General features: G+C 44.6%; 1 protein-coding gene across 1 annotated transcript in view; it reads left to right on the top strand.

Annotated features, from left to right (window-relative positions):
- Nucleotides 1-14,827, top strand: part of LOC139400755 (insulin-like growth factor 1 receptor) — a 159,598-nt gene that overhangs the window by 18,768 nt on the left and 126,003 nt on the right. Inside the window, exon 2 of the mRNA XM_071145437.1 lies at nucleotides 1,973-2,536. Coding sequence (XP_071001538.1) covers nucleotides 1,973-2,536 — 564 coding nt within the window. The remainder of the gene's footprint in view (nucleotides 1-1,972; nucleotides 2,537-14,827) is intronic.

Genomic DNA, 14,827 nt, shown 5'->3' on the forward strand with positions numbered 1-14,827 from the left:
AAAAAAGTCTACCACACTGACAGGAGAAAATAAAGTCCATTCATCCTGATAAACAATGTGCTCACTATTTTTGGCAGGATAGATTGAAAAAGGAACTTCAAGCAGGATATTTTGTCATTACTGAAGTTGGATCTCTTTTAGGCTAGACTACTGCTAGAAATAATTTGAGAGTAAATGTTTGGCCTGTGGTGCAGTATGTGTTCTATGGATGTCATTCATATGAAAGTAGAGATGGCATCTTTTGGCTTCCATTCAATTTCAATAAAATTCAAATCTAAGTAGCAGTAGATCAACATGATTAAACTGGGAAGCTTTTGTTATGGTCATTAATGTGAGGTTAGATACAGTTTAGCTTATTGTTCAACTTTGTGGAAATGAGCAGAAAACATAGCGTCAATTAAATGGTGTGTTGACATGGATCAGGGCCGGGCGGTTTAAAGCAGGACTATTTGTCACTGCACAGGCCCTGTGACGCTGACACTCATTGAGAGGGTGTCCTAAGCCTCTGTAAGAACATTACAGGTTTAGCCAAAGGAGCTCATATGTCAAGACATTTCTCCTACTGATTACTTCACCTTCCAAGTAGCATTTCAAACCTCTTGTAGATCTGTCGGGTTTTCTATGTTTTTTTTGTAGTGTTTAAAATGTTTATATCACACATTACTGCCTTGACCAATACCTGCCTTGACCAATACCTGCCTTGAAAAGGGAGTTGGTAATGAGTGTAGCAGGTCTCCCTCCTACTGTGAAAGGGCATATGTTAATACTGCTTGTTTTGTTTTGCCTTTGTACTACAGTCCTGAGAATCATAGCACATTCCATGGTATGTCATGGCTTCAATGTAGCTCTGCTTCCCTGGTGTGAATGGACTGTTAGAAGAAATCATTATTACATCATTACATACTGTACGTATCAATACACCCAGAGGAGATGGCCTGCTCCAAGTGTTACAGTGAAAGGATTATCTTGGGTTTATAGGGAGACAGGGGCCAAGCAACAGCCAATACAGGTAGATGTGGGACGTATAGTTTAGATTACATTCTGACAGTACATTTAGTGTTATCCATGAAACACTTAGATAAACAGGGACTGGGTTTTATTTGGTTTGTTATCATAGCAGTCTTTCAGTGGTGATATCCCATTATGTATGCTTGTATCCATTCCCAATTGGAGTAATTGACAGACACAATTAAAAGCAGAGATGATTGTCATTAATGAATAATAGATGAAGGTGTCTGTGTGTATGAGTGTGTGTGTATGAGAGAGATAGTCAACTTCGGGGACTTTGGTTTCGTGTGTTGCTTTCTGTGTGCTGAGCTAAGATGGATGGGATCTTTTTAAACACGGGTTATCCCGTGATGGGATCCCAGATCTTACCAAAATATATAGCAATAGAATCTCAAAATATTGACCCTTGTCATTGAGAGAGAACTTCCTACGCCTGCTCAGAATGAAGAGCACACTCACCTCAGATGACCCTGTCTGTTTGTCTCTCTCTTTTGTCACAGTAAAATGAATAGTTATGTCCATAAAACAAGAGCAAAAATAAACTGTTGTACATGAAGAGAACAACATAACATAAGACATCCTGTTTTAAGCACTTTCAAGTCCAGATATTTTCAGAGATGATCTCAAGAAGATTAGATTACATCCTATTAATGGCTGCTGTGCTTGTTATTTTGGTGCTGTCATCTTACAGTATGTCTGGGACTGGCTGACAGTGAACCTTTAAGCCAGGTCACTACCTGAAAATACTTGAAATTGGATTTACATGATAGACATGGTAAACGGATTAACACAATGAATCGGTATGCAGACAAATTGATAAATACATTCTAAAATCTAATTAAATGGTACATTTTTATTTAGGTACATTGAATAAAGGAAAAACAAATACTGTGTTTTAAAATGATAAACTAAGATGTGTAATAATTATGTCATGTGTGATTTTTCTTTCCCTTTCTCTGTCCAGTCTGTGGTCCAAGTATTGACATACGTAATGACATCAGTGAGTTCAAGCGTCTGGAGAACTGCACGGTGGTGGAGGGCTTCCTGCAGATACTCCTCATCGGAGACAAGACCAACAACCTCAACCAGGAGCTCTTCCGCTCCCTCAGCTTCCCCAAGCTGACCGTCATCACCGACTACCTGCTCCTGTTCCGGGTCTCCGGCCTGGACAGCCTCAGCACGCTCTTCCCCAACCTCAACGTCATTCACGGACGCAACCTCTTCTACAACTATGCCCTGGTTATCTTTGAGATGACCAGTCTGAAGGACATCGGCCTGTACAACCTGAGGAACATCACGCGAGGGGCCATCCGGATCGAGAAGAACCCGGAGCTCTGCTACCTGGACTCTGTGGACTGGTCTCTCATCATGGACGCAGAGTTTAACAACTTCATTGCGGGGAACAAGCAATCCAAAGAGTGTGGTGATGTGTGTCCAGGCATCACGGAGGACAACGCTCAGTGCATCAAGACCAGCTTTAACGGCAACTTTAACTCTCGCTGCTGGACATCCAACCACTGCCAGAAAGGTAAGGAGCTCTGAGCTTTTCTCTTTACAGTGTGGGCAGCAGAGATCCAGTCAGGGTCACAGAGGACAGCCTGTTCACAGAGCTCCTGTTTATATTGCTAGCTATTTTTTTTACGATCTTTGTTTACACCTGCAGAAAATGAGATTTTTTGTAAATATTATTTTAAGGTTTAAAGGTAGATTATTTCCCAACTACCTGGGATATTTGTCTATCCCACTTGTGATGCAAGTCTTGCATAGGTCTCTGACATCGGTAGGTGGGTTCCAGTCTCGCAAACATTCTCAAATTGTGCATTTCTTCCCCAGTGAACAAATCCCATGAATCTATGCAGTGTTTTCCCTTCATATTCAGCAGGGAGAAGGATTGTCCCCTGTCCAGTAAAAACCTTTCCTCTCTATTTATTATGGACGCCTTTTCTTTAGATCAACCTATTTGCTGACAGAACTAAGGATGGGTGCATTATACAGCTCTTGGTATTAAATACATGTTGAGTTGAGGTTACTTTTGCTCTTCCTGTCTGGACCATATCAGGTCAATATTTACTATATCTTACCTGATGTGATGAATAAGTTATGACACACCACAAGTATTTAAAGGCTATGAAAAATGAAGGATACGTTTCCGGTAGCCTCTTCATAGTTACAGTGCATTGCGAAAGTATTCGGCCCCCTTGAACTTTGCGGCCTTTTGCCACATTTCAGGCTTCAAACATAAAGATATAAAACTGTATTTTTTTGTGAAGAATCAACAACAAGTGGGACACAATCATGAAGTGGAACGACATTTATTGGATATTTCAAACTTTTTTAACAAATCAAAAACTGAAAAATTGGGTGTGCAAAATTATTCAGCCCCTTTACTTTCAGTGCAGCAAACTCTCTCCAGAAGTTCAGTGAGGATCTCTGAATGATCCAATGTTGATCTAAATGACTAATGATGATAAATACAATCCACCTGTGTGTAATCAAGTCTCCGTATAAATGCACCTGCACTGTGATAGTCTCAGAGGTCCGTTAAAAGCGCAGAGAGCATCATGAAGAACAAGGAACACACCAGGCAGGTCCAAGATACTGTTGTGAAGAAGTTTAAAGCCGGATTTGGATACAAAAAGATTTCCCAAGCTTTAAACATCCCAAGGAGCACTGTGCAAGCGATAATATTGAAATGGAAGGAGTATCAGACCACTGCAAATCTACCAAGACCTGGCCGTCCCTCTAAACTTTCAGCTCATACAAGGAGAAGACTGATCAGAGATGCAGCCAAGAGGCCCATGATCACTCTGGATGAACTGCAGAGATCTACAGCTGAGGTGGGAGACTCTGTCCATAGGACAACAATCAGTCGTATATTGCACAAATCTGGCCTTTATGGAAGAGTGGCAAGAAGAAAGCCATTTCTTAAAGATATCCATAAAAAGTGTCGTTTAAAGTTTGCCACAAGCCACCTGGGAGACACACCAAACATGTGGAAGAAGGTGCTCTGGTCAGATGAAACCAAAATTGAACTTTTTGACAACAATGCAAAACGTTATGTTTGGCGTAAAAGCAACACAGCTCATCACCCTGAACACACCATACCCACTGTCAAACATGGTGGTGGCAGCATCATGGTTTGGGCCTGCTTTTCTTCAGCAGGGACAGGGAAGATGGTTAAAATTGATGGGAAGATGGATGGAGCCAAATACAGGACCATTCTGGAAGAAACCCTGATGGAGTCTGCAAAAGACCTGAGACTGGGATGGAGATTTGTCTTCCAACAAGACAATGATCCAAAACATAAAGCAAAATCTACAATGGAATGGTTCAAAAATAAACATATCCAGGTGTTAGAATGGCCAAGTCAAAGTCCAGACCTGAATCCAATCGAGAATCTGTGGAAAGAACTGAAAACTGCTGTTCACAAATGCTCTCCATCCAACCTCACTGAGCTCGAGCTGTTTTGCAAGGAGGAATGGGAAAAAATGTCAGTCTCTCGATGTGCAAAACTGATAGAGGCATACCCCAAGCGACTTACAGCTGTAATCGCAGCAAAAGGTGGCGCTACAAAGTATTAACTTAAGGGGGCTGAATAATTTTGCACGCCCAATTTTTCAGTTTTTGATTTGTTAAAAAAGTTTGAAATATCCAATAAATGTCGTTCCACTTCATGATTGTGTGCCACTTGTTGTTGATTCTTCACAAAAAAATACAGTTTTATATCTTTATGTTTGAAGCCTGAAATGTGGCAAAAGGTCGCAAAGTTCAAGGGGGCCGAATACTTTCGCAAGGCACTGTATATTATTAAGATGTATATCTGTCTATTACTCACAGATATAACATTTGAATTAAGTAAATAAATATAATTAATTTCTGGTTGTAAGACTTTAACAGCTAACAATTTACTTATTTAGGACTGGACTCCTTAATTGGTGAAACTGACACGCCTGTTTGGGATATTGCAACAAGAAAGATGTTTCTACAAACAACAAACACAGTTTTTCCCCCCCTCAGTCATCATTGCACACACGATAGGACAGAAAAATATGCGCTGCAATGCTGCTCTTTTTTCTTTTCATCAACAAAACAATAACAAAGACACTGGGCGAACAGTGGTGCTGTTTACCCTAATGCCAATTCCATCTTTAAGGTCAAGGCATAGTGGAAAAAGTTGTTATGTTGTCTTTCTTAGGCATAGTGGGTGTTGTTGTTGATGTGTGGGTGAGAGGGTGACAGCATTGACCAAACAGACTCCCACCATAACGTATTTATTTGTTTTGTCTAGACTATTAGAGAGAGCTTGAGTGAGACGGCGCCTGTTCAAAGCCTGTTTAGAGTGTCTCTCTGTGTGGACAGTTTCTGCAGAATCTCTCAGGTCCAAATCAAAGGGGTTCAGATACATTTGCCAGGTGAAGAAGATGAGGTCGACCTTGACTCCCAAAAGGTTGGGAGGAAAACAGGGCTTCTATGCTGCTACTCCTCCTGCCTGCCTGTCTGCTCCCATTTCCACTCATCAACATGGAATAATGGTGGGAAAATGTCCCTTCAGCCCTGGCCTTTTGAAGACCTGTCTACAACTCCCATGGATACCTGGTAGTTCTAAACATCTCCCCTTCCCTTCAGACCCAGAAAACAAATAGAGGAAATCAACCTCTAGCGACTTCCTTAGTGACCATTTATGTTTCTATAAACAAGGAATTGTCTTTATTGTTGTGATTATTGTTCTTTGAATGCAGAATTAAATTATTCAGGATGTTGAAGTTATTTGTTGGGCCTCTGGTGTAGCTAACTGTATGTTACAGTATAGACAGTCGTGACTGGCCGTGATGGACAAACAGTTGAAGTCGGAAGTTTACATACACTTAGGTTGGAGTCATTTAAACTTGTTTTTCAACCAATCCACACATTTCTTGTTAAACTATAGTTTTGGAAAGTTGGTTAGGACATCTACTTTGTGCATGACACAAGTCATTTTTCCAACAATTGTTTACAGACAGATTATTTCACTTATAATTCACTGTATCACAATTCCAGTGGGTCAGAAGTTTACATACACTAAGTTGACTGTGCTTTTAAACAGCTTGGAAAATTCCAGAAAATTATGTCATGGCTTTAGAAGCTTCTGATAGGCTAATTAACACAATTTGAGTCAATTGGAGGTGTACCTGTGGATCAAACTCAGTTCCTCTTTGCTTGATATCATGGCAAAATCAAAAGAAATCAGCCAAGACCTCAGAAATAAATTGTAACCTCCACAAGTCTGGTTCATCCTTGGGATTCATTTCCAAACACCTGAAGGTACCACGTTCATCTGTACAAACAATTGTGCGCAAGTATAAACACCATGGGACCACGCAGCCGTCATACCGCTCAGGAAGGAGACGCATTCTGTCTCCTAGAGTTGAACGTACTTTGGTGTGAAAAGTGCAAATCAATCACAGAACAACAGCAAAGGACCTTGTGAAGATGCTGGAGGAAACCGGTACAAAAGTATCTATATCCACAGTAAAAACAAGTCCTATATCGACATAACCTGAAAGGCCGCTCAGCAAGAAAGAAGCCACAGCTCCAAATCCGCCATAAAAAAGACAGACTATGGTTTGCAACTGCACATGGGGACAAAAATCATACTTTTTTTGAGAAATATCCTCTGGTCTGATGAAACAAAAATAGAACTGTTTGGCCATAATGACCATTGTTATGTTTGGAGGAAAAAGGAGGAGGCTGCAAGCCAAAGAACACCATCCCAACCGTGCCAGCATCATGTTGTGGGGGTGCTTTGCTGCAGGAGGGACTGGTGCACTTCACAAAACAGATGGCATAATGAGGAAGAAAAATTATCTGGATATATTGAAGAAACATCTCAAGACATCAGTCAGGAAGTTAAATCTTGGTCGCAAATGGGTCTTCTAAATGGACAATGACCCCAGGCATACTTCCAAAGTTGTGGGAAAATGGATTAAGGACAACAAAGTCAAGGTATTGAAGTGGCCATCACAAAGCCCTGACCTCAATCCCATAGGAAATTTGTGGGCAGAACTGAAAAAGCATGTGTTAGCAAGGAGGCCTACAAACCTGACTGAGTTCCACCAGCTCTGTCAGGAGGAATGGGCCAAAATTCACCCAATTTATTGTGGGAAGCTTGTGGAAGGCTACACGAAACATTTGGCCCAAGTTCAACAATTTAAAGGCAATGTTACCAAGTACTAATTGAGTGTATGTAAACTTCTGACCCACTGGGAATGTGATGAAAGAAATAAACGCTGAAATAAATCATACTCTACTATTATTCTGGCATTTCACATTCATAAAATAAAGTGGTGATCCTAACTGACCTAAGACAGGGAATTTTTACTAGGATTAAATGTCAGGAATTGTGAAAAACTGAGTTTAAATGTATTTGGCTAAGGTGTATGTAAACGTCACACTTCAACTGTACTTAAGTGACCATCCACTGGGCACAGACATCATTTCAACATCTAACTTTGATTTACGTTTGCTGGAGATGTCAACAGAAAATACTAAATTCCCTTACGTTGATTACTTTTTGCAAATCCAATCAGCTTTACATGTTGATTCAGCATCATCAGATTTCATTTTTGGCTGAAATAACATGGAAACAACGTTGATGCAATCAGTTTTTGCGCGGTGGGCTATGCGGAACGAACATCCCTGATGTACAAAGATTTGTTTGTGCTTTACTTGATGTTGGTTGGAACCAATGTTAGGGGCCAACATCTTTGCTTTTCATAAGATTTGTAACAGAAAGTAGACAAAGGGCATTTTTTATTTGCTCTCACAGATCCATTTTCCCACCTTAAAGCAGGATAAATCCTCTGAGCTTTGTGGTCTCAACTCTGAAGGTAAAGGCTATCAGAGATAGACTGTGTTGTGATATCACAATAGAATGGCTTATTTAGAGGGTGTGTGATTGTGGTTTAGTGGTTGTACTGCTAGATTTGTAGGCTCAAGTCTCACCCATACAATGGTCAAGTCTCTGAGTCTAGCAGAGATGAGACTTTCTCTGGCCCTCACTGAAGGGTAGATACTCCACTCTGCATAATTGCCTTGTTTTTCTCCAGTACAGATGTTTCTTCAAGGGCATGCAGTGCAGTGGTTTCCTAGTCAATCCAGACCAGTCCTCTACTCTGAATGCCTCTCTTTAATTACAGTACGTGACTAGGAGATGCTTTTTGCTAGTAGGACTAGTTTAGCCTCCGGCGGATGTTTTTTGGAGCACTATTGTTTGTCAGGTCAAACAGGCCTTTACTCTATACTTGCCTTGCCTGCTTGTATATACACGCTGTGTACAGATTTAAACAACACCAACCTTCATAATGTTAGATTAAAAGGAACAGATAGCCTCAGAGATGCGCATGAAAATAGCAACACATGACAGGTTAATTCCTGGCTCTATGGCTGGGCGTGGGTAGGATAGGATAGGGTTACCTGGCTGGTATTTGGCTCTTTGTCTGGGATAAGGCAGAGCCGGGCCGTGGAGATTACTGAGTTCTCTTTAGTAGCAGGCTGCGGTGTGTGGCGAGGCGCTAACGGAGGGCTTATATGAGGAGGGGGTTGAGGGAAAAATGTCACAGAAATGTCAAGTGCACAAGCACAATGGCAGGTTCTCACTAACACCCCGGAGGAGGCATAACACAGCCCAGCGCCCTCCTCCTCCAATGTTCCCCCTTTCCCTCCTTCCCTCCCTCCTTCCCTTCATCAGGTTTGGTCCAGACGTCTTCTTTTATTGGCCTTCTTAATAGTTTTACCAGTAATTTCCCTTCTCTCTTCCGCCAGCCTTATCAGAGGCTGTTAACAACTTTGACTGTGCGATATCTCTTGACTGTTTACACACTCCAGCCACCATACAGTGCAGTTGAGTGGTTTGGCTGGCCATGGCCCTGTGACACTGCGTGTTGTCGGTGTGTGTTTTTGGGTCTTGTGACTGAGTGTGCTCTCTGGCCTGCTTCAAATGGGCCCCTCAGGTCGCTCTGTTCCAGACAAGCATGTCTTCCTCGCCCAGAGGAGAAGGGAGCAAAGCCAGCCAACGGGAGAGAGACAGGCAGCATACAGGCAGGTAGGCAGGCTGTCCCAACTAGAGCTGTTGCGGTGACCGTATTACCGCCACACCGGCGGTCATGAGTCATGAAGGCAGTCAAATTCTACATGACCGTTTAATCACAGTAATTAGGCTTCTCCAAACTCTGATGCTGCTGATGGTTAGTAGCCTACCAAACTTGCTAAGGTACCAGGCAAGTGCTAAGGTACTTGCCTGGTACTCAGCACTCTATTGTCCCACGTTAATCCGCTTTACAAGTGATGTAGAGCCTAAATAAGCAGTGCGTGAGTTTCAAGTTTGAGGAAGATAATTTAACCATAAAAATGCACCTTTATAATAAAAGCATTACACGCGTAATCACATTTGCGGTATCTTTTGATAATGGTGTTTTCTCACTCATCGTACATTCGCTGTTATACTGCCCTAACAAGCAACAAGGCAGTAACTGCTCATTTGGTCGAAAAATGAGTTAATGTCATTTCTGCTACATTAAATACATGCTTAATCATGTGGACAAGTATCCTAGTACAAGTATTTTGGAGCAAATTGGGGTCATGTTAGCAGTAACTGCATAAAGTTACTGTGAAACCAAGGTTAATAAAAGCCATATTTCTCAGTTCCATGATATGAGCAGTTACTGCCTTTTTGCTTGGTAGGGCAGTATAGCCTGCTGCCGTGTGCGGATTGCTGTGCTTATAATGTGAAGAAATAGCCAAATAGTTATCAATATTTTAAGCTAAACGTTCTGATTTGTTGCGTCAGCCACATTGAATAAAACATGTTTTTTTTATGCCAGTGGTTGTATTCATTTTGGATTTATTGCACCGCACAACTGTCCCAGACTATGTTTGGGATATTTATTTCTCACACAGGATAAAATAGGTTGACTTTTGTACTATGGGGGATAGTAGATTGACATAGGCTAGTGCTTTTTGTAACGGTTTTCTAGGCGTGAAGGAGAGTCGGACCAAAATGCAGCGTGTGGTTTACGATCCATGTTTATTAAACAAACATAAAACACGAATCAATGCAAACACTACAAAATAAAGAACGTGAAGAACGTAACGAAAACCTAAACAGCCTATCTGGTGAAAAACACATAGACAGGAACAATCACCCACCAACACACAGTGAAACCCAGGCTACCTAAATATGGTTCCCAATCAGAGACAATGACGAACACCTGCCTCTGACTGAGAACCATATCAGGCTGAACATAGAAATAGACAAACAAGACATGAAACATAGAATACCCACTCAGATCACACCCTGACCAATCAAAACATAGAAAATACAAAGTAAACTATGGTCAGGGCGTGACAGTACCCCCCCCCCAAGGTGCGGACTCCGGCCGCAAAACCTGAACCTATAGGGGAGGGTCTGGGTGGGCATCTGTCCGCGGTGGCGGCTCTGGCGCTGGACGTGGACCCCACTCCATGACAGTTTTAATCCCCCTCCTAAACGTCCCTAAATAGGTTACCCACCACAATGATAACATGGGACAGAGGGACAGCTCGGGACAGAGGTAACTCGGGACAGATGGGTAGCTCAGCACTGAGAGGAAGCTCAGCACTGAGAAGAAGCTCAGCACTGAGAGGAAGCCCAGGCAGGTAGTAGAAACTACCAGAACCTGGCTGGCTGGCGGTTTCAGCAGATCCTGGTCGACTGGCGGATCTGGGAGAATCTGGTCGACTGGCGGATCTGGGAGAATCTGGTCGACTGGCGGATCTGGGAGAATCTGGTCGACTGGCGGATCTGAGAGAGTCTGGACGACTGGCAGATCTGGAAGAGTCTGGTCGACTGGCAGATCTGGAAGAGTCTGGTCGACTGGCAGATCTGGAAGAGTCTGGTCGACTGGCAGATCTGGAAGAGTCTGGTCGACTGGCAGATCTGGAAGAGTCTGGTCGACTGGCAGATCTGGAAGAGTCTGGTCGACTGGCAGATCTGGAAGAGTCTGGACGACTGGCAGATCTGGAAGAGTCTGGACGACTGGCAGATCTGGAAGAGTCTGGACGACTGGCAGATCTGGAAGAGTCTGGTCGACTGGCAGATCTGGAAGAGTCTGGTCGACTGGCAGATCTGGAAGAGTCTGGTCGACTGGCAGATCTGGAAGAGTCTGGTCGACTGGCAGATCTGGAAGAGTCTGGTCGACTGGCAGATCTGGAAGAGTCTGGACGACTGGCAGATCTGGAAGAGTCTGGACGACTGGCAGATCTGGAAGAGTCTGGTCGACTGGCAGCTCTGGCTGCTCCATGCTGACTGGCTGCTCCATGATGACTGGTAGCTCTGGCTGCTCCATGCTGACTGGCTGCTCCATGCTGACTGGCAGCTCTGGCTGCTCCATGCTGACTGGCTGCTCCATGCTGACTGGCAGCTCTGGCTGCTCCATGCTGACTGGCTGCTCTGGCTGCTCCATGCTGACTGGCTGCTCCATGCTGACTGGCTGCTCCATGCTGACTGGCGGCCCTGGCTGCTCCATGCTGACTGGCGGCCCTGGCTGCTCCATGCTGACTGGCGGCCCTGGCTGCTCCATGCTGACTGGCGGCCCTGGCTGCTCCATGCTAACTGGCAGCTCTGGCGGCTCCTTGCAGACTGGCAGCTCTGGCGGCTCCTTGCAGACTGGCAGCTTTGGCGGCATCCTGCAGACAGGCAGCTCTGGCGGCTCCTTGCAGACTGGCAGCTCCATGCAGACTGGCAGCTCTATGCAGACTGGCAGCTCCATGCAGACTGGCAGCTCCTTGCAGACTGGCAGCTCCTTGCAGACTGGCAGCTCCTTGCTAACTGGCAGCTCTAAGCTAACTGGCAGCTCTATGCTAACTGGCAGCTCTATGCTAACTGGCAGTTCTGAACAGGCGGGAGACTCCGGCAGCGCTGTAGAGGCGGAAAGCTCTGACAGCGCTAAACAGGCGGGAGACTCCGACAGCGCTGAAGAGGAGGGAGGCTCTGGCAGCGCTGGACAGGCGAGGCGCACTGTAGGCCTGATGCGTGGTGCTGGCACTGGTGGTACTGGGCCGAGGACACGCACAGGAAGCCTGGTGCGGGGAGCTGCTACCGGAGGGCTGGGGTGTGGAGGTGGTACTGGAAAAACCGGACCGTGCAGGCGCACTGGAGCTCTTGAGCACCGAGCCTGCCCAACCTTACCTGGTTGAATGCTCACGGTCGCCCTGCCAGTGCGGCGAGGTGGAATAGCCTGCACTGGACTATGCAGGCGAACCGGAGACACCGAGCGCAAGGCTGGTGCCATGTAAGCCGGCCCAAGGAGACGCACTGGGGACCAGCTGCGTAGAGCCGGCTTCATGGCATTAGGCTCGACGCTCAATCTAGCCCGGCAGACACGCAGAGCTGGAATATACCGCACCGGGCTATGCACCCGCACTGGAGACACCGTGCGCACCACTGCATAACACGGTGCCTGTCCGGTCTCTCTAGCCCCCCGGTAAGCACAGGGAGTCTGCTCAGGTCTCCTACCTGGCATAGCCATACTCCCTGTTAGCCCCCCCCCAAGAAATTTTTGGGGCTGCCTCTCAGGCTTCCATCCGCGTCGCCGTGCTGCCTTCTCATACCAGCGCCTCTCTGCTTTCACCGCCTCCATTCTACGGTAACCTTCCTCGCACTGCTCCAGCAAATCCCAGGCGGGCTCCGGCACTCTCCCTGGGTCGGCCGCCCACCTGTCGATCTCCTCCCAAGTAGTATACTCCATACTGTACTCCTCCTTGGGCTGTTCCTGTTGTTTCTTCTCCCGCTGCACCTTAGTGCGGCTACACTCCCCTGGTTTAGCCCAGGGTCCTCTCCCGTCGAGGATTTCCTCCCATGTCCAGAAATCCTTATTGCGCTTCTCCTCGCGCTGCTCCTGCCTGTTGACACGCTGCTGTCCCTTTGTGGTGGGTGATTCTGTAACGGTTTTCTAGGTGTGAAGGAGAGTCGGACCAAAATGCAGCGTGTGGTTTACGATCCATGTTTATTAAACAAACGTAAAACACGAATCAATGCAAACACTACAAAATAAAGAACGTGAAGAACGTAACGAAAACCTAAACAGCCTATCTGGTGAAAAACACATAGACAGGAACAATCACCCACCAACACACAGTGAAACCCAGGCTACCTAAATATGGTTCCCAATCAGAGACAATGACGAACACCTGCCTCTGACTGAGAACCATATCAGGCTGAACATAGAAATAGACAAACAAGACATGAAACATAGAATACCCACTCAGATCACACCCTGACCAATCAAAACATAGAAAATACAAAGTAAACTATGGTCAGGGCGTGACACTTTTGCTGTTCATTAGGCCTACTTATCTTGTTGGCTGACAAAAATAAATGTGGACAGTTCTTCCAATATCTTCAATATGCACTTCGGAATTGGATAAGGAGGCGCACAGTTTCGTCCCCGATGTGTCTGTCTTCACTTGTAGCCTGTGAGATAGACCCGATCATGTGACGGAGACCCATGTGAGTGAGAGGCGCTTCAGATTGTGCAGCACCCAGGGAGAAGTGAACAACACAGCACTCCGGGCCGCAAAAGGCATGGATTTTTTTTTAGGGTGCATTACGGCCACAGAGGGGATGCCGCCATGAAATTCGATGTGTACAGCCTTTGCAAAAAACATGACAGAGCTCATACCTTTCAAGTTACTTTTTTCAAATCATCATTAGAATCTCATCATGCAGCCTTACAATGTATTAAAAATCAAAACATATTGTATTCTTCATACTATAAAATAAAATAATGCCACAGAATTTTAAGAAAATCTTGTCTGCTAAATTAACTAGTGTAGCCCACAGCCATTTAGCATAGCCACATCAGGAACTAACTCCAGAGTATGCTATTATTTTCTTCTGAAATAGACTACATTTTCTTCATATCATGCTTCTTTAGACCTGTCTAAAATACATAATGGTTTTATTGTGAAGGTGAAGGTGTACATGGAATTATTATTATTTTAAAAATGTAAATGTTCCAAAGGTCTGCATCAGTGGAAGCCAGGAGATGCTACATGTGTTTATGTTAATTAACTGTCAATTACCGTGAGACCGACAGTTGCTTGACAATCACCGGCGGATGAAATTTTGTGACCGCCACAGCCCTAGTCCCAACCAGCGTTGCTCTATAAGGGCAGGTCACACCACACAGCTCTGACCTGACATATCTAACATATTTGTGTTTGAATAATTACTTAAAAATTGCTCAGCTCCAATGAAACTCTGTTGTCTGGTTTCTTAACCACACTGCCCTAGACTTACATATTATTATGCAATAATGCCCGTGGAGGTGTGGTATACGGCCAATATACCATGGGCTAAGGACTATTCATAAGCACGACGCAACGCGGAGTGCCTGGACACAGCCCTTAGCCGTGGTATATTGACAATATACCACAAACCCTCTAAGTGCCTTGTTGCTATTATAAACTGGTTACCAACGTAATTAGAGCAGTAAAAATACATGTTTTTTCATATCCGTGGTATACGGTCTCATATACCAAGGCTGTCAGCCAATCAGCATTCAGGGCTCAAACTACCCAGGTTATAGAACCTGATAACACCCTATTGGTTTGTATCTTTCACTATTTCCAAATGTGTCAACTGTCCAAGGCAGCTGGTTTGTGATTTGTCATAAATCATCTGTGTGTCTACATGTTTCTACTATGCCCCGTTAGTCTGCATCTTGCAAGACTGGTTGTGTGTTTTCCTCAGTCTACGTAGTAGTAAAACTAGGCACTTGCCTTTCCTCGTTTGATGAGAAGG

This window comes from Oncorhynchus clarkii, chromosome 1 (genome assembly GCF_045791955.1).
Source record: "Oncorhynchus clarkii lewisi isolate Uvic-CL-2024 chromosome 1, UVic_Ocla_1.0, whole genome shotgun sequence".
Classification (NCBI taxonomy): Eukaryota; Metazoa; Chordata; class Actinopteri; order Salmoniformes; family Salmonidae; genus Oncorhynchus; species Oncorhynchus clarkii.